This window comes from Chrysochloris asiatica, unplaced genomic scaffold, assembly GCF_000296735.1.
Source record: "Chrysochloris asiatica unplaced genomic scaffold, ChrAsi1.0 scaffold00207, whole genome shotgun sequence".
In the NCBI taxonomy this organism is placed as follows: domain Eukaryota; kingdom Metazoa; phylum Chordata; class Mammalia; order Afrosoricida; family Chrysochloridae; genus Chrysochloris; species Chrysochloris asiatica.
In genome coordinates this window covers 5266249-5287042 of record NW_006408725.1, presented here as the reverse complement: position 1 = coordinate 5287042, position 20794 = coordinate 5266249, and the positions used below count along the sequence as shown (strand labels likewise).

The 20794-nt window shown below is 40.3% G+C and overlaps 1 protein-coding gene across 2 annotated transcripts in view; it reads right to left on the bottom strand.

Annotated features, from left to right (window-relative positions):
- Positions 1-15704, bottom strand: part of LOC102814905 (putative dimethylaniline monooxygenase [N-oxide-forming] 6-like) — a 36056-nt gene extending 20352 nt beyond the window's left edge. For both annotated transcript variants that reach the window (XM_006872640.1, XM_006872641.1), the window contains exons 1-4: positions 15573-15704; positions 7878-8066; positions 2739-2901; positions 313-455 (exon numbers count right to left, since the gene is read on the bottom strand). In XM_006872640.1, the coding sequence (XP_006872702.1) occupies positions 313-455; positions 2739-2901; positions 7878-8066; positions 15573-15704 (627 nt within the window). The remainder of the gene's footprint in view (positions 1-312; positions 456-2738; positions 2902-7877; positions 8067-15572) is intronic.
- Positions 15705-20794: the final 5090 nt, after the last annotated feature.

The window sequence follows — 20794 nt, the reverse complement described above, 5'->3', positions numbered from 1 at the left end:
TTGCTGTTGAGTCGATTCTGACTGTCAAATAAAGGTAGAAGCTGACTAGCAATTAAGCTAGTTGGAGGTGATCAGAGGATAAAATTAAAACAATACACATATACATACACACTCATAGACATACCTATAATTCAAGCAGACTGTATTTCCTTATTAGCATGAGTCATTTTACCTTGCTTTTTGTAGAAAATGTCTTAAAGGATGCACACAAAAGGAATGGCATGGCAAACACCATCTGCAGGGTCTCGGCTGTTGATTTAGTAGACCGGGTCTAACATACCTTTATTGCCCAAAATCCTTTTAATCATGTACCTGTGCAGCTAGACGACTGAGCTCAACAGCAATGTCAGATCCTGAATTCCCAAGGCCAATCACTAGGACCCTCTTTCCCTTGAAAGCATCTGGGCCCTTGTAGTCACGGCTATGGAAGTAGTTTCCTTGAAAATTTTCTAGGCCTGAGGGGAAGACAGAGAATGGCTTTAATTGATTCACAGATGAAATTATGAAGACTTTCTTTTTCTTTTTCATTCATTTTTTGATGGCTAACCAAAACTCTTTAAAAACCCTGGTATGGTGCTGTAGGATAGGTACTAGATTGTTAAACACAAGGTTGGCAGTTCAAAGCCATCATCTACTCTTTGGAAATGCTATACAAGATCACTATGAGTCTGAAGTGACTTGATGGCACTTAACAACAGCATGAGTCAGAAATGACTCAATGGCACTTAATATTAATTTTTTTAAAAAAAAGTCTTAAAAACAAACAAAACCCCCAAATTAATGTATGGGAACTTATAATTTGACAATAGCAATTGTTGGCATATGCTGTCTAGTTGGTTCCAACTCAACACAGGATAGGGTTTTCAAGGAGTGGCTGGTGAGTTTGAACCACTGACCTTGTGGTTCAAAATGACCTTTTGGTCCAGTGCTTATCTCATAGCACCACACCAGGACTATAGCCAATATTTATTGAGTATTTACTGTGGGTGGGTTAGACCCTCTGCAAAATAGTTTACGTGTTTTAACTCATTTAATGTTGCTAACATTCCTTAATGGTTGTTACTGTTAAGTGCCATAGTCAAGTCAGTTCTGACTCATAGTGACCCTGTATAGGGTTTCTGAGGAGCAGCTGGTGATTTTGAACTGCTGATCTTGTGGTTCAAACTGATCTTATGGTCCAGTGCTTATCCTACAGTGCCACACTAGAACTCCTTCTTAATGGTAGGTGTTAGTATTAATCCTGTTTTAAAAGATGAGGAAATTGAGACAAAGAAGTTAAGTGACGTATTTAAGGTTGTCTGGTAAGGAATTAGTGGAATAATGATGGTAGTGGTGATTGTGTGCTGTATAGTTGGTTCTAACTCCCGGTGACCCTGTATAGGCTTTCTGAGGCTGTAAATCTTAATGAAAGCAGAAAGCCTCACCTTTCTTCCTCAGAGTACTGGTAAATTTGAACTGCTGATCTTGCAGTTAGTCAAACTTGTAACCCACTACATAACAGGGTTCCTTAGTGGAATAATGCTGCTTCCTAATGTGTGGCACTGTAGGATAAGCACTGGACTGCAATGTCAGTTTGAACTGCAAGGTTGGCTGTTCAAACTCGCCAGTCACTCCTCAGAAAGGGTTGTTTTGAGTCAGAACCGACATGATGGCACTCAACAACAACATTCATTCTTGTAATCATCTGGCCGTGACTGTCACTCTTTCTTTTATTCATCTCAACCTGCAAACATCATGCCATGAGATGGGGACTCTAATGTCTTTGAAAGGACATGTACTTCTATTAAAAGGAAAGGAAGAAGAAAAGAAAAAGGGGAAAGAGGGAGGAGGAGAAGAAAGAAGGAAGGACTCAAGGGATGAAGGACGGAAGGTCTATTGCTGTATTTGTATTTATTTGATTTTGCCACATTGAGGGAGTAATGGAGTACTCCCTCCACACCCCAACATGTAAACACCATCATTGAGATTTTTTTAAAGTTAATTTGCAAATTGTAGATCTAGAAATGAGAAAATCCAGGCTTCCCTTATAAATAACAAACAAAAATGAGATTTTTGGTGCCTACACTCTACTTTGGATGTAACTCTACTCAGAGACTCTATGAGCACTCAAGACTTAGACTTATGTTACTGTCTCTAAAATCAGAACCTTTGCTATAGTCTCATCTGTGACTTACATCTTTTTTTATTATTTTAAGATCTAGGTTCAGGAAACCATTTATTACTGTATTTCACATACTGTCAGATTTAGATAATTTTTCTTCAAAGTTTTGGAGCCTTAAGGACAATAATTATACACTATCTGTGGAAAACGTGTTTAAACCCTTGATGTTTCTATAAACTCAAACCAAACCCACTGCAGTCAAGTCTATCCCAATTCATAGCAACTCTATTTGTTGTTGTTGTTATGTGCCATCGAGTCGGTTCCGACCCATAGCGACCCTGTATAGGGTTTCCAAGGGTGTAAATCTTTACGGGAGTAGAAAGCCTCATCTTTCTCCCGCGGAGCAGCTGGTAGTTTCGAACCGCTGATCTTAAGGTTCGCAGCCCGATTCGTAACCACTACGCTACCAGAGCTCCTCTATAGGAGAGAGTAAAACTGTCCCAGAGAGTTTCCAAATGTGTCAATCTTGACGGAAGCAGACTTCCATACCTTTCTCCTGCAGAATTACCACTGTGCCATTAGGACTCCTCTGTATATAAACCCACCAGATTAATAAACATATAAACTCCAAATTTACCAGGAAAGGAATTAGTTGGCAGATTGGGATATACATGATGTCCTGAACAAATCATTACAGCATCAAAGATAATAGATTCCTGGTTCCCATCCTTTTCAATAACGATATCCCATTGACCAGTGACTATGAAACTGGGACATTTCTTTATACTGGAAACCAGGGTCTAAAAAACAAAAGCAAAACAAAACAGAAATAAATTGTTCCTATTGACAACTCTATGTTTGGTTGGTTTTCCTTACAGTATTTCTTTAGTTAAAATAATTATTATGTGCTTTCCTGGTCATTAAAAAAAAAAAAATGTAAAGATATTACAGTGAGCATCACAGTGAATCTTAGGTGACTCTTCAAATCTCATAAGGAAATCATTCACTTTTTGACATAGAGCTAATAGATTTAGAATAAATAACACTGAGGATTCTTGTGAAATGGGAACACAATGGGTCTGTACAATAAGCACTGGACTGTAAACCACAAGGATGGCGGTTCCAGGCCACTAGCTGTCCTTGGGAGAAAGAAGAGACTTTCTGCTCCTGCAAAGATTTACAACCTGGGAAACACTATACAGCATTGTTATGAGTCAACACCAACTCAATGGCACTTAACAACAACATTCTTGTGAAATAGCCATGTAACAGATTCTTTTTTTTTTTTTTTTTTAATTAAATGTTTTTATTTTGGATTGAGTGAAAGTTTACAGGGCACATCATCAGCTTCACATTCAACCATTCATATAGCTTGTTTCATTACATTGATTATTATCCCCTCCATATATCATCAGTTGTAACAAATTCTTGATTTGTTTTCTTACTGCTGTTCTCTATTGGAATCCATGGATTCTTCCTTCTCTGGCTTCACGTTCTGTCTACTCAATAAATAGGAATTCTTTGAAGGTTCACCTCCTGGTCTCTGCTGTTTTGTATATATACTGACCAGTAGAAATATTAGCTGCTTCCCTATTATCAAAAGAAAAGCAAGCCAAAACCATTGTCATTGAGTCAATTCTGACTCATAATGACTGTATGTACAGTTGCCAGGCTGTAAATCTTTACATGATCACACAGCTTCATCTGTCTTCTGCACAGCACCTGCTAGATTTGAATTGTTGGGCTTGTAGTTAGAGCAGCCCAATGCTGAATCCACAGCATCACCAGGACTCCTTAGTAGCCATATTTACAGTATGAATACAAGGGATCTTCAAAAAGTTTGTGGAGAAATTCCATTATGTTGTAGTTCCATTTTTCCATAAGCTTTTTGAAACTTCCTTATATGCATTTATATCTAGCTTTGGTCTTTCTTCTATTATCCAGTCCCCCACTTGACTACCATTTTGAGGGCATAATGCTTTCTCAAATATTAAGGAGCTCTCGTTGCGTAGTGGTTACGAATCAGGCTACAAACCGCAAGGTCAGTAGTTCGAAACTACCAGCTGCTCGACAGGAGAAAGATGAGGCTTTCTGCTCCCATAAAGATGTACAGCCTCGGAAGCCCTGTACAGGGTCTCTATGGGTCAGAACCGACTCAACGGCACTTAACATCAACAACTCCTCTGGTCTTATTTTCTGATATTTCTATAAACTCTTATAAGACAGAGAATTCTAATATCTGTTCTCCTCTTTTTCTTTACCAACAGAACTTTGATTTAGTTTGGAGTAGAAGTGTGCCCAGCCAAGGGAAACATTTCCCAGGCTCTTCATAGAGTGGTCTATGAACCATAAGCAGATGTTGTTCAGTAGATTTTCCAGAGGAGTCAAGAAAGAGGACTGGTTTGTCTGGGAGGCTATCCTTCTATCATTCCCTCTTCCTTTTCTTCTTCTTGCCTCAAATGTGCTTGTGATGACTGAAACTCCAGTAACTGTCTTGAATTCTGAGACAACCTTGTTGATAGAAGCCTCATACCAAAAATCATGAAACTGAGTCCCAGAGCACTGTGGGTGCCACTTCTGAATGACCTCATCTTGAACTTCTTTACATGATTGCAAAATCACCTTTTATCTTAAAGCCAAAAATGGGGATTCCCTGATACACATGAGCATATAATCCCAGCTGATCCACTTCCATTCTAACCAAATTGGTTTGCTCATTGCTCCTTGAAGGGTCAGAGCATTATTTTACCTCTCTTGTTGTTGTTGTTAAGTGCTGTTGAGTCGATTCCAACCCATAGCAACCCTGTATAGGGTTTCCAAGGAACAGCTGGTGATCTTGAACCACTGACCTTGCAGTTCAAACGACTTTGCAGTCTGATGTATTAGCCCACAGTGCCACACCAGGGCTCCTAACTTTACTCAAAAAGGCACTCTGGTGGAACAATGGTTAAATCCTTGGCTGCTAACTGAAAGGTCAGCAGTTCAAACCCACCAGCAGTGCTGGGGGTGCTGACGGGGGTTCAGGTGGGTGGGGGCCACCTGGTGATATGCTACAGTAAAGATTGTTGTTGTTTAGTGCTGCTGAAACTGTTCTGACTCATAGCAACCCTGTATAGGGTTCCCAAGCGGGGATTACAGCCTAGAAAACTACGGGATAATTCTCTTTGTCTAATAAGGTCGCTGTGAGTTAGAACTGACTGGTGTTATTCATTTACAGCAAGTACAACTCAAATCTTACTTCCTGTAGAAAATTACCTTCCCCATAACTGTTGATCCTTGCTTCAAGGAGACTCTTTTAGTTGTGATTTTATCTGTAAATCAGCTTACTCTTTAATATTTTTCTTCTCTTTTGATTTAAAATTTTTAAATTATTTAAATTTTTAAAATTTAAAATTACTTTAAAATTTTTATGTTATTACTTACACCTAATATATTTATTCTGATTTCCAATTATATTACAAATGCCCTGAGAGCTGGCTTCTTTTCTGGCAGACAGGCATTACCTGGGCTATGGGCGATAACCATACCTAAGTGTGTCTGAAGTCAAATTTGTAGGTAAGTCAGAACAAGTGCATACAGCTCTTATTTAGCCTAACTTCAGGGCATGGAAAGGGTGGAAACCTTTCCAATGATTTAAAAGCTGCCTGTGCAACAAGTGAAAGTGATTGTGATGACGACTGTATCGTGAGCAGGGATTAGATCAATCATTTCCTAGTGAAGACAAATTTATATAATATAAAAAGGCAAGTCAAACTGTCCTTGAGTTGGAAGTTCATACCTGGGGACTTACTATAATATACACAGGTAGCATAATACTTAGGACACAATAGGAACTTCATTAACATTTTTTGCTGTTTCTGTCATAAATTGAGGCAATAATGATAACTGGAATTTTTTGGAACTAATCAAGGTAAAGTAATTATGGAGATGTAATCTCTGTCCTGGTGTGGTGCTGTGGGTTAATACGCTGGACTGCAAAGTCGGTTTGAACCACAAGGTTGGTGGTTCAAGCTCACCAGCTGCTCCTTGAAAACCCTATACAGGGTTGCTATGCATTGGAATTGACTCAATGGTACTTAACAACAACAATAACAACAATCTCTGGCAGTGTAGTAGCTATGAGTTGGATTGCTAATCTCAAGGCCAGCACTTTGAAACTACCAGCCGTCCCATGGGAAAAAGATGAGATTTTCTGCTTCCTTAAAGATTTACAGCCTTGTAAACCCTGTGCAGGGTCGCTATAAATTAGAACTGACTCCATAGCACATAACCACCAATCCCAATTCATGATTTTGCTGCTTGTTTTTCTCACTAAGCATGCATGTTCTGTATTTAACAGTAATAATGCTGTAGGGTAAGGAGCTCTGGTAGTGTAGTGGTTACGAATTGGGCTGCAAACCACAAGGTCAATAGTTCAAAACTACCATCTGCTCCGCAGGAGAAAGACGAGGCTTTCGGCTCCTATAAAGATTTACAGCCTCGGAAACCTTGTTCAGGGTTGCTATGGATCCGAACCGACTCGAAGGCACTTAACAACAACAACAACAACAATACTGTAGGGTAATAGTTGGATTGCTAACCACAAGGTCAGCAGTTCAAAATCATTAGCTACTCATAGGGGGAAAGATGAAACTGTCTGTTCCTGTTAAGATTTATAGTCCTAGAAAACCTATGTAGGATCGATATGGGTCAGAACTGACTCAAAGGCAGTGAGCTGAGTTGACATTGAGGTTAAGAGTTGTAAACTAATTTAAAGCATTATCACTGTTTACAGAAACAATGCCTCTATGTTAAAACTTCTAAGACTCAGTAAGCAGAAATCTAGTGACCTAAGTGTGTGAAAGATGGGAGAGATAAATATGGTAACCATTCATTTAAGTTGTTATTGTCTTTACAATGGCAGAAGTTTGAACAAATGCTGTATTTTCTGGAACTACAACTCATTGGCACTGAACCACTGAATGTAGAAACTGTGATTCTTTCTAGAACATTGACGCATGTGACTGGGAAGGACATTAAGATAGTATAGCAGTCTCCAGTACTTTCTATGTGTTTTTTTTTAATTCTCAGAGATTCCCACTGCTGGTGAGTTAATTCCAACTTATAGTGACCCTGAAGGACAGAGGATAACTGCTCCATAGATGTTCTGAGACTATAAATATTGATGGAAGCCACTATTTCATTTTTTTCTCAAGGAGCTGCTGGTGGGTTTGAACCATCACCTTTTTGGTTAGCAGCTTGATGCTTAACCCATGGTGCCACCAGGGCTCCTACTTCTCAGAGATTTGTTGTTGTTAAGTGCCATCGAGTTGATTTTGACTCCTAGCGACCCTGTGTAGGGTTTCTGAGGAGTGGCTGGTGAGTTTGAACTGCCAACCTTGAGATTCAAACCGACCTTGTGTTCCAGTGCTTATTGTACAGTGCCACATCAGGACTCCTCTCAAAGACTTGTGTTGTTAAATTGTGTTAAGTGCTGTCAAGTCAGTTTCTGAGAAGAGGTTGGTGAGTTTGAACCACCAACCTTGTTATTCAAACAAACCTTGTGGTCCAGTGCTTATCCTACTCTTCCACACCAGGACTCCACTCAGAGACTATTGGAGAACAAATACAGGGATAATATAAAAAAGTAGTACATAAACAGTTTGTGATCTGAAGTCACATTGGATTGGGGAGGTGGTCAAACTTTTGGCTCTGATTTCTGTCAGAGTACTGTATCTTCACCTCTCCTCTAACTCACACATGTTTTTAGCAATGGCACAATTTATGAAGTTCTTACCTCAAACTTTATGTATCTGAGAAGATTCTTCTTCTGAGCAAATGTCTGTATGTACTCCTGGAGCTTGCTGTGGTGCATATAGTTAGGATAGTCATCAGGGTAAGGGAAATCTGGAAAGCACATCATTTCTTTAGAAGAGTTGGTGAACACAGACTGGTAAATGCTGGCTCTGCCTTCTTCTGCATGGTCCTAGGAAAAGTGGCAAAGCTTTAAAAGGAAAGTGCAAGATGATGGTCTCATCAATGAATATTCAGCTGTCAGTTAACTGAAAACTTTTAATTTTATATTTACAAAATTTTCAGCTCTCTGTAAATTATGCAATGTGTTAGCACTAGCGCAGAGTGAGGGCGCTCTTTCCACATTAGTCCTCTTGCTCTGATTACCCCTAGGGTTCTTATTTGCCCTTAAATTGATTTGGACTCCAATGTATTACATAGTTGAATTGCTCCATAGGCATTGCTTGACTGGAATCGTAATGAAAGCTGATTGCAGGTCTTTTCTTTTGGAGTACCTCTGGGTGGGTTTGAACTGCCAAACTTTAGATTAGCAGTAAGTACAAATCGTTTGGTGTTAACTTTGACTTTATAGTCACTTCAATTGTTTTCTTTCTTTCTTTCTTTTTTTTTTTTTGACACCAACAATGATTCTGGTCTCACACTTACGTTAAAAAACACACCAATAGGGCCCAGGGGAAGCTGTGGCTTTCAGTCCATTTGATTTGCCATATAAAGTTTGGAGGAGCCCTCATGGCGCAATGGTTAAACACTCATTTGTTAACCAAAAGGTCTGCAGTTGGTATCCACAAGCCACTCAATGGGACAAGCATGTGGCAGTGAGCTTTCTTAAAGAAACCATGTAAGGGCAGTTCTGCCCTGTTCTATAGGGTTGCTATGAGTTGAAATGGACTTGACAATAGGTTTTATTTACTCTTAGAGTCAGCAATCTCTCCTTCCAGCAGCAAGAACACCCTTTATTGGGGTGCTTTCCCAACTTTAGGGCAATAAGAATTACCTGGAAGACATTTAAGAACTTCCTGGGCCCCACTCCCAGATTCCCCACTCAGTAGGTCTGGGTGAGGCCTGAAAAAATCTACTTTCTAACAAGTTCCTTATGCTCATGTGACAGGTGCTGAGACCACACTTTGAGCCCTGTATTGTGATGCTGTGGGATAAACATACACTGGACTGCTAACTGCAAGGTCGGAGGTTCAAACCCATCAGCCACTCCTCAGGAACCTTGTACAGGGTTGCTATGAGTCAGAAGGCACTTAACTACAACATTGTAAATGAATTCTATACTTGAGATTCTTAGTTTACAGTTACTGGTATTCATTACTCACTGAAGACACTCAAGTAACCAGCGTTCTCAGAACATTAAATCTTGACATCTCCTTTTAAAGCTACTGTGTAATTAAAGCTACTATGTAATTCCAAAGAAGCCCTGGTGGTACAGTTAGCATTGGCCTGCTAACAGTATGGTAGAGGTTCAATCCCACCAGTCACTCCTTGGGAGAAAGATGAGGCTGTCTGCCCTGGCAAAGATTTACAGTTTCAGAAACCGTATGGAACGGTTCTACTCTGTCATAGGAGGTGACTATGAATCACAATCCACTCATTGGCAGTGAGTGGGTGTGATTTAAGAGTGGCTTCCTTTTGAGAAGCAGCTGAAGGCTAAATTGTAAATAAACATTTCCTCTTTGTTACAAGTACAGGTTAAAAGTTCACACAAGGTGCTGTCTTGAAAATACATTTAAAAGCTGGCAGTTCTGCTTCCCGATATCCTGAAGGAACTTTGTGCAAAGAAGTAAAGGTTGGACTAGCAGGTTGGATTCAGTCTCCCACCCACTCCCCAAGATCCCTCTGCAAGAGGAAGACAAAAGTGCTTGGAAGAGTTGAAAGGAGTGGATCTCTGGGGGTTGCCTGAGGCATCATTGTTTTCTTCTCCAGTTGAAAATAAATTCTGTCCATCTCATGGTTGCTGGAAGGCTTGTTAGAACTTCTGGGGCCCCACTTGCAGATTTCCCATTCAGTAGATCTGGTGTGGGGCCTGAAAATTCTCAGAAAAGGCCAAACCTCAGAGTTTTAACTTTTCTAGTGTCACTTTTGGAGTCCTGGTGTGGGGCTGTGGGCTAATGCACCAGACTGCAAAGTCATTTGAACTGCTAGGTCAGTGGTTCAAGCTCACCAGCTGCTCCTTGGAAACCCTACAAGGTCACTATGGGTTGGAATCGACTTGACGGCACTTAACAACAGCAACAGTGTCACTTTAAAAATGTCTGCTCAGGTCAGAAGAAGAGTGAAAGCTCATGCCTGTCATGTTCTCAGGTTTGAGTCTTTCTGGTCACCTGTAGCAGGTACCTTTTGTTGGTGGGAGGGCATGGTGGAGCTACAGGCTGGGGACTAGCTAAAGTACTGGAGGCTCTTCTGCTCTGGGAATGGAGGCGATGAAACCTTGGATTATTTCCATCTTTAAAGAACCTCTGCCCTTTTGCTCCTTGACCCCAGCCAGTCATAACAAGAAAAGAGAAGAATATGTACTTTACAGTTCCTTGGAATTTTCCCTAAGAGGCTAATATCCAAACAAAGGAAAACAAATGTTAAATATTGAATAACAACTGGCTGTTGTCCCACTTTCATTATTTCAATATGTGGGGTGGGTGGGTTGAGCCAGTTAAAGAGGAAATGAAACTCAGACTCTGCTGCTGGCTGAGAGAACTTGCCTGAGAGTAAGAGCTCTGATGGCTGTGGGCACATTATAACCAGCTGTCTTTTGTTATAACTGCTCATATCTCATCTTCCCTACTAGAACATAAGCAACTTGAGGGCAAGGCCAGAGGCTAATTTAAGGATGATATGCATATACTTGTGGACTAGGAAAATTAATAACAGAGATCTCACTTTTATTTTAAGGGTTTTCTTACACATGAAACCAAATATTAATAATAAAGAAACTAATTGAAACTGCAGGAAGCTGTCCCGAACGCGGCGCTGTAAGAAAACAAAACATTGTAATTGAGTAGATTCTGACTCATAGTGATCCTATATAGGGTTTCCGAGGAGCAGCTGGTGGTTTGAACTCCCAGCCTTGTAGTTTGTAGTATTGTGCCACACTGTTCAAATTCCAGTGAGTTTGTTATTTAAAACACAACTTAATCTTCTTTTATATTCCCATTTTTGCTTCTCAGTCTCCTTTTGGCTTCTCTGAATATTACACCCAAGACCAGTTTATAAGTTGCTCTTTTAATCATACTTTCCTTGGTCCTTGATCCCTCTTACCAATTACAATTTATTTCTGCTTCCTCGAAGCTGTAAGCTGTCTTTATGGTCCTAATACATATTTGCTTCATTGTTGGTTGCTGTCTGTCTGGCTCCCACTAATGGTAACCTTATGTATAACAGAATGAAATGTTGCCTGGTCCTCAGACCAGGTGGTTGATAAGCTTGAGCCCATTGTCAATCCATGGCATTGAGATTTCCCCTCCATTTTGCCGATCTTCTACTTTACCAAATATGATGTCTTTTTCTAAAGATTAGTCATACTTGTTGTTGTTAAGTGCTGTCAAGTCGGTTCCAACCCATAGCGATGTTGTGTAGGGTTTCTGAGGAGCAACTGGTGAGCTTGAACTACTGACCTTGCAGTTCAAACTGACCTTGCTATCCAGCACATTGTATTAGAGCTATTATAATACTTGTATTATCTCTGTTTCTAAAATGTAGCTTTCTGCTGGACTTCTTATCTGCAACTATGCCTAACACAGTAATCTACACATGATATTCTCAATATGTATTTTTTGAATGAATAAGTAAATGGATGAATGATGGAAATGAAAAACATAAAGCTCTGGTTCCCTTTTTTCTCTTTTGAAATCAAAATAATATAGACCCAGTGTCAGATTACTCAATAAGTAAGATAATCACAGCCTGACTTCTGGTTACTTACTTACCTGTGAAATTGTTCATTACAGATTAGTAAGCAAGCACAGACAAGCATGTGCTACCTTACTTGTTAGATAATCTGTCCCTGTATAGACTAATTCTACTCTGTTTATTATCCTCTCTTCTTATAGCAGCAATAAAATTTCTTGAGGACATGAGGCCCTATGTGTATGCGAACCTTAAAACATGCTTACATTCAGCCTGCTGGTGTTTAAACCTCATTTGGTTTTTATTTCTCAGAAAAAGCCCATAGTGAAAAGTTCAGAATTATCAGGTTTCTCTCTTCCGGAACACCTTCTGCCTAACAGAGACTTGTATGAGGAAAGCTTATATAACACATTTAAAAACAAAACAAAACACTTCTCTGATTGTACATTGTGCCAAGTAAGTTTACTTAGAAAAAAGTGTGTGTGTATGTGTGTGCAGGGAGGGAAGTTTGGAATATTTTTATGTGTTCACTTCTCCACTGAGTCTTTGAGTAGAATTCTACTTATGCACTGAACCACAAGGTCAGTTTGAACCAAAAAGGTTGGCAGCCGCTCCTCAGAAACCCTATACAGGGTTGCTATAAGTTGGTACTGATACAATAGTACTTAACAACCCTGACCTTATGGAAAAGAGATATTCTCTTTTGTGGATAACCTAGAGGGTGATTTTGTGTCTTATTGATCTATCATTTACTGCTTCCCTAAATAAATTCTCTGATTTGATTATCTGGTTAATTCATGGATTCCCGGTTACCTTGTGCGCATTGCCATTTTTGTGCTCTTCTGGGATTGTTGTTGGCCATTCTTTCCTCAAAACCTCTGCCCACTAGGCCACCTAGTAACGCCACATTGCGGTTGTACAAGTCTACGAGGTATCATTCACAGATTATGATGAGAATGGTGCTCTCTGGAGGTATGGTCCGCTACCCCTCCCACTGTCCTCACCTAAAGACATCCTTCAGGGATCCATTAAGTGCAATTCCTACTGGAGTTTTTCTTGACCTGTTAAGATTTCAATGGCCCACCCTCTAAAATCTCAAGGCACTTGTTCAGGCCATTGAACTGATAGTCAGCAAAGGCCATCATATTGTTGTACAGTTCTGTAATCTCCTACTGGAAACCTCTTGGGGCTTAATATATTTTGGAATTTGTACAATTTGTAATTTGGTCCCTAATACTTCTAGTGAGGTCTGGGGTAGCACCCTGTAATCAAATATAATAAGATGTCTGCAGTGAGACACCAAGTAAGAAAAAGTAGATACTATAAATAGCCTGATGTCGATTCAACTCATGTTTTGTGACTCGAGAACTTTAGGACAGATTTTGCTATTGCATATGAGTTTTTGCTAATTTGTTGTCAAGGGACTGTAGACCTATATTATGTCGTAACAAATATAGTTGAAAACATTTATGGAGAGAGATTATGTTACATATTTTTCATCCTAGTATCCAGCACAAAACTTTGCCAGAACAGGTTCTCAAACAGCATTTAGTTGTTGCTACTGCAATTAAGCTCTCAGCTGCCAACATAAAGGACAGTGGTTCAAACTTACCAGCAGCCACTTGGGATAAGTGACCTGGCAATCTACTCCTGTAAAGATTACAGTCTAGAAAACGCCATGGGGAGTTCTACTCTGTTCTATAGGGTCGCTAGGAGACAAAATAGACTCTAGGGCACAACGACAACAACAACAACAACAACAATGAGATAATAAAGAGCAGCTTCATCTCCTTGAGCCAGAAATGTAAAGAAAGTTGAATTCTTAAAAAAACACCAAACTAACTCTTGATTACCCTCTAATACAAAATAAAAATCTTTCTCTCATATGAAAATAATGTTCTTGGGACTTCAGGACCAAAAATTAAAGAGCAGAAAGACTCAGGAGATGATTCCAAATGGGCTCTGCATTAGCACTGATATACACTATCAGAACTGTTACTGCAGTTAGTCATCAACTGAGAACAGCTGAATATAGGCAAAGATGACAGATGTGACGATGATGTCTAAATCCAATCACAATGGCTGGGAGAGTTAGGGCAGGAAGGATTCACATTCCCTAACACCTGGCCTTCAGAATTTAAACATTTGTTTATAATGAACATATCTGATATTATTTATATAACAACAAACCATCACTTTTGACTCTGTATTTGTCATCACACCAGGAGCTGACAGGCCATTTATTCAATAAACAAAGACATAAATAATCATTTATAGTAATTTATAATGTCTGCCAAAGAGATGAGCTAATCACAGAATCATAAACTATTAGAATTAATAAGGACTCTGGTAGTGTAGTGGTTATGAACTGGGCTGTGAACAGCAGCCTCAAGGTCAGCAGTTCGAAACTACCAGCTGTTCCGCAGGAGAAAGATGAGGCTTTCTGCTCCCGTAAAGATTTTCAGCCTCAGAAACCTTGTACAGGGCTTCTGTGAATCGGAACTGAGTCCATGGCACATAACCACCACCACCACATTAGAGGTGTCCTGCTATGGCACTGTGGGTTAATGCTCGAGACTGCAAAGCCATTTGAACGGCAATGTTGGCTGTTCAAGCTCACCTGCTGCTCCTCGAAAACCCTATACAGGGTCACTATGGGTTGGAGCCAACTCGACGGCACTTCACAACAACAACAACATTAGAGGCCAGAGTTCTGGTGTGGCACAGTAGGATTAGTACTGGACTGCTAACTGCAAGATTAGAAGTTCAAATCCACCAGCCACTCTTCAGAAACCCTGTACAGGGTTGCTATGAGTTGGAACTGACTCAACAGCACTTAACAACAGCAGCAACGCATTAGACTCTGGAATCCTGGTGTAGCTTTGTAGAATAAGCACTGGACTGCTTAATGCAAGATCAGTGGTTAAAACCCACCATCCACTCTTCAGAAACCCCATACCAGGGTGACTATGAGTCAAACCAACTGGATGGCACTTAACAACAACATCATTAGAGGTCACCCAATTTTCAGCCTCTGCATTTGACAAGCAAGCATTACAAGTCCAGAAATGGAAAATGACTTGCCTAAAATCTACCTGGCTAGGCACCAGCTCTGGTAGTATAGTGGTTATGAATCGGGCTGTGAACCGCAAGGTCAGCAGTTCAAAACTACCAGCTGTTCCATGGGAGAAAGATTACGGGTTCTGTTCCCGTAAAGATTTACAGCTTTGGAAGCCCTGTTCAAGGGTCGCTATGAGTTGGAACCGACTCCATGGCACACCGCCACCACCAGGCACCATAGGATAAGCACTTGACTGCAAGGTCAGTTTGAGCTACAAAGTCGGTGGTTCAAACTCACCAGCAGCTCCTCAGAAACCCTATACAGGATTGCTATGAGTTGGAACTGATTTGATAACATTTACAACAACAGAGAACATGAGTTGAGACTAGATCTCAAGACTTCTACCCCTCTCCAGAACTTTTTATCGTGCTCTTAGTATCTAAGAGCAATAAAGGATAAAGTCTTTTCGGTTACATGGGAAAGTGATAGTAAGGTTTGTCTAATTACTTACATTCGAGTCTTTTATAGCCTGGAGAGCTAGTGTGTGTGTATGAGTGTATGTTAATGAGTTGGAGATGTCTTTTTCAGGACAAGCACTAATGATGTTAAGTTGTTTTGGTGGCGGGGTATTAGTGTGATGGGAAAGGTAAGATTTTTACTTTCTAGATCTGGAATATTTTTATTCCAAATTTGAGAATTAGAATTGATCAGATTTGATTTGCAGTGGAAGGCACCTCCCTACTATTGATGTCCATGGGCTATTCTACTCACCGAGAATTTCCATAGGCCTCCAACATCACTGCTCCTTTCAAAGCAGGTGGGCTCCAAACCCTCCTCTAGGCAACACCGTATGGAGGCCAGGCCACTGACACCAGCTCCGATGATGGCCACTCTCTTCCCCATGGTCACCTGCTTCAGAAGACTGTATCTTAATACTCAGGGATTTTCAGCAGAAATAACCAGCTGAGGTTTATGCAGCCGGGTTGTCCTCTAGCACAAGAAGACATAGATGCACATTAGCAGTCTATGCTCTTTAATTTTAATTTAATTTTTAACCACTTTTCCTCTAATAAGATACTAAAGCCAATTTCTTGCTGTGACTATTTAAGATGTCCAAAATGGCAATCAAGGAATGTTAGAGCAGGAAGAACCTTGAAAATCATCAACTGCAAATGAAGCCATTCATGCTCTGAGGTTAGAAATTACTTCTTTGAGGTCTCAGCACTAACAATTAAGTAAAGGAGTCAGAACTTGGACTCAAATCTTATGCCTGAAATCTATGGTACCAGATCATCCCCCAGTCACTTTCAATGTTTGACTCTCAGGAACCTTACCTCTTAATCACCTGCTTTGAACCAACAGTTCTCGAAATGTGGAAGAGAATGGCTTTTAACAATGTCTTGATGTAAAAACTGAGGAAGAGGGAGGAGTTATTCTTAAAGTAAAAGTTCCCTTTTTATCCTATTATTCATGATGTAGAACCCTAGTAAAGCCTGAAAAGAAGGACTGGGTATGGCAGGGATAAGAGATGAACGGGAGAGGGAATGAGGGAGCAGAGGAGAAAAGGGTAGGGAAAGGGCAAGCATGAGGTCTCTGGCTCTGATTCTGAAGAATAAAACAGTGAGTGATATGGTCATTGGAGCTGTAAGGTAAAACCTCCAGGAGATTAAGAGTACAAAGATGCTTTTGTTTATTTTTGCTTTGGAATTATAGAATATGTAAACAAGACTACACACCTGGACTATAATGAAAGGTTTTGTTGTGCCAACTGTAAAAATAGCTAAACTTTCTGAAATATTAGGAGAACTTGACTTGAGGAGCTGCAGCTAACTCTTAGAGATGAAGAACTTGTAAAAGTAGTGAACTCAAAGGACAGAATTGTGAGGACACAGCCTAGTCTCAACTCTCCGCCACTTTGGTACCTGCCCGTTCTCGATCTATTCCCCTCCTCTCTTTTCTCTTTCTCTCTCCCTTCCTTGGTTTATTCCACTTCACCTAGTGCGTATTGTCTTTCAGGCATCATAGTAGTTTCTTGGGGTCCACAGATGAGAAAACATCACATCTTCTCCCTAGAAACATACAGTTGGATGGGGAGAGAAGATGACAAGTGTCATGCTATGAATTGGTGTACTGACACAACGTAGAGAGGAACACCTAAATCCACCTGGAAGAAGTATAAAAGAGACTTCAAGAAGAAGTAAGAATTGCTGAGTGTTGAAGGAAGAACAGATGTATACTGAGTGGATAAGAGATAAAACAATATAGACAGAAAGGAAATATATACAGTACATACACATATGTCTAAAGGCAAAGAAAAGTAAGTGGACCTGATATTGTTGCTTAAGTGCTGTGATTCAGTTTGTTCCGACTCACAGCAACCCTCTACAGGGTTTCTGAGGCTGTAATCTTTGCATGAGAAGAAAGCTTCATCTTTCTCCCACAGAGCTGCTGGTGTTCTCCAACCTCTGGCCTTGTGGTTGTGAGCAAATCTGATAGAGTGCGCTCTAGTTAGTCAGTGGGTCATAAAATGATGGGAACAGAAAATAAGTCAAGCATGCAGGACAGATTATGAAGAATGTTCATGTGCCAACCCAAATATTTGAATGTTGTCTTCTAGGTTATGGTGATAATTTTGAGCAAGGAAGTGATCAGATTCACATAGATCCTAAAATGACAGTACCATTAGAGACACCAAAAAGGAGGCTATTTCAAGTAGTCTAGGTATTGGTTATGAATTGGGCTGCTAATCTCATGGTTAGCAGTTTGAAACTGTCAGCTGTTCCACCGGAGAAAGAAGGGGCTTTCTGCTCCTGTAAAGATTTATAGCCTTGGAAATTCTATGCAGGGTCACTATGAGTCAGAACCAACTCCACAGCACATAACAACAACAACGTCATAGATAGGATCCTTGTGTGGTGCTGTAGGATAAACACCGAACTGCTAATTGCAAGGTTGGCAGTTCAAACCCACCAGTCACTCCTTGGAAACCTGATCCAGGGTCACTATGAGTCGCAACTAACTGAACAGCACTTAACAGTAACAATAAGGCCACAGATGATGAGGACCCAAATTAGAGCCATGTCAGTGAAATGAGTAATAGGGCCTGGACATAGAGCTCTTCAGAAAGTAGATGTTTGGGTACTTTTTAAATTCTTACATTATGATTTATATGTTATTACTTATGATTTAGTGCATGGAGCAGATTTATCTGATTTCAGGAAGAAATAGATATAAAAAGAGAAATAGGGGCTTTTTATGGAAGGACTAGAGCAGAAGTGAGGAGTTGGTCATAGGGCTTGTACAGTGATACCAGAGAGCTTCCATGGATAGCACATGTCACTAGGCAGTGTCCAACAGAGTTGTTGTTAAGTGTGTCAAGTCAGTTCTGACTCATGATAGCCCTATATAGGGTTTCATAGGAGTGACTGATGAGTTTGAACCGCTGACCTTGTGGTTTGTACCAACTTGTGGTCTAGTGCTTATCCTCCAGTGCCACACCAAGACTCCTTCCAACAAAATAATGTGGTTTTAAAATGGAAACCAGTCCGACTTTCTTAGAGTGCCTAAACATATTCATAGTCTTTCTCCAGTATTAATATAGTAAATACTCAGTGATTTGTTCCTATAAGCTAGCTTATATATTTTGTGATAGTTCTGGCAACATAACAGATCCATCCCCTATAAAATGAGCAGATTGAACTAGACAATTGCTCCATGCTTTATGAATCTCTTTAATTTTCTGAGTAAACTTCTTTACATAGATGGAGACTATTAGCCATAAACAACAAACATAAATTGAAACAGAATAATTTCCTTATTCTATGTGCCTTCAATATTAAAAGGTTGATTTATTTAAATGCTGATTGTTGCTGTTGTTACGTGTTGTCAAGTCGGTTATGACTCATAGAGACCCTGTGTAGGGTTTCCAAGGAGTGGCTGGTGAGCTTGAACCACCTACCTTGCAGTTCAAACACCACATGTTAAAATGGAGTTTCAGTGGCGGGAACTAAGAAATCTGAGACTGAAGAAAGTAGGGTTTGAGAGAATTTTTTGAAGGGAATATCGTTGGAAAGAGCTACAGATGGGCTGTGCTCCTTCTCTCTCAAAAGGGTAGAAGATCTTCTCCTCTCAAGCCTAGGAAGAAGGGCTCAGTCAGATAACCTGGAGAGCAGTTAGAGGGCATGGTGGAATTACTGTCCACCTGCTGCTTGCCTAGGAAATTTAAAGGATGAGGTTTGAGTTGGTTAGCTGTGAAGGAGTCAGGATGTGTAAAGCCTGTGTGGACCATACGTGAGCCACAAAAGCAAGACACTTGATGTGAGGATCATGTTAGAACCTGCCTAATAGGGCTACCTAATGGCATGATGAGACCCATGTCTGCAAGAATAAGATCTGGTCTCCTGGATCAAGTGAATAAAAGAGAACCAAAACATCCATCCCCTCAACCAAACCCACTGCCATCCAGTCAATTCTGACCCATAGCAACCGTGTAGAGTTTTCGAGTCTATAAACCTTTATGGGAGCAGAAAGTCTCATCTTTCTCCTGCAGAACAACTGGTGGGTTTGAACTGCCAACCTTGCTTTTAGCAGTCTAGTGCTTATCGTACAGCACCACCAATACCTGCTAAAACAGACCCAAGACTTGGAAGCCAGATTCTGCCCATGCCAATTAAGCAAGATCTTTCCTTTTCCCTTCCTTCCTGTCTTTTCTTACTTCTCTTTCCTTTCTTCCCTAACAGCAACAGCAAAATTCCCTTTCTGGCCTTTCTGAAAGCCTCAGCATGGTGGGAGGAGGGGTGGAAGTTAGTAGAGAGGAGAAGAGTCATGCTTCTCTTTCAGGGCCTTAAGTTTCCCTTTTGTTGTTGTTGTTAAGTGCCGTCAATTCCGTTCTAACTCACAGCAACACGGTATAGGGTTTCTAAGGAGCAGCTGCTGAGTTCCAACTCCCGATCTTGAGGTTCAAACTGACCTTGAGGTTAAGGGTTTATCCTCTGGTGCCACACCAGTACTCGTAAGTTTCCCTAGTAGTAGATCAAAGTTATAATAACTTTAAATACAATTCTCGGTTTTTCTCATTACATGAGAGAGGACCTTCTTTTTGTCTGGATTGAGACTGTGTTTGTGTTTTCTGAATTGAGACTGTTTGTGTCTGAACGAGATCACAGAAATGTCTATTGCCCAGAAGTGATTCAAAAAATGTCTATGAGCTTGTGGATCCCTTACCTTTCTGTAAGTTGCCATAGCTTTAGAGAGACAGGAGTGTTTCAATTAATTAGTTGGACAAAACATGAAATCTCTGTAGTCATGGTGAGCAAGAACATGGAATAATGGATGGACATTGTCCTGGAGTCTGGTTCTTCTTTCTGACACCCAGAGATTTTCTCACTGGAGAACCATTGTCAGGGCTGGTCCTGAAACTATGGAGGATCAGCAGGAAGAGGATCATTAAGTCAAGCCAGTACAAGGATGGTCAACCATTCTCAGGTCTCTTCTGCTTTCCTTCATTCGCATCTCTACCTTCTTGTTGACTTTCCATGGATCTGTGAGTTAATGAGCTGGATTGCAAGATCTGTTTGAACCACAAGGATGGCAGTTCATGCTCATCAGCTGCTCCTTGGAAACCCTGTGAGTCAGAACTGACTCAATGGCACTTAACAACAACAACAACAACAACAACAACAATGTATTTAAAGAGCCCAATCTGCACTGTTATAGTTTAGGGCTCTCTGACTCAGACCACTGGCAGCACCAAGGTTAACGCTGCACTTTCCAAGAACAGGACTGAGATCAGCTTGAGATTGCTGAATATTTGTATAATACTGGCAAATTGTTAGTAAGTGACTTTCCTTTGATTACCTCTATCCCGTTAAGGTAGGTGTTATCATTATCCTCAATTTACTAATGAAGAAACTGAGTTGTTTAAATTTGCTAAACCAACAAGAATTTTTAACTTGAATGCTATGTTTAATTCCAATATCAAATATGGAGATAAT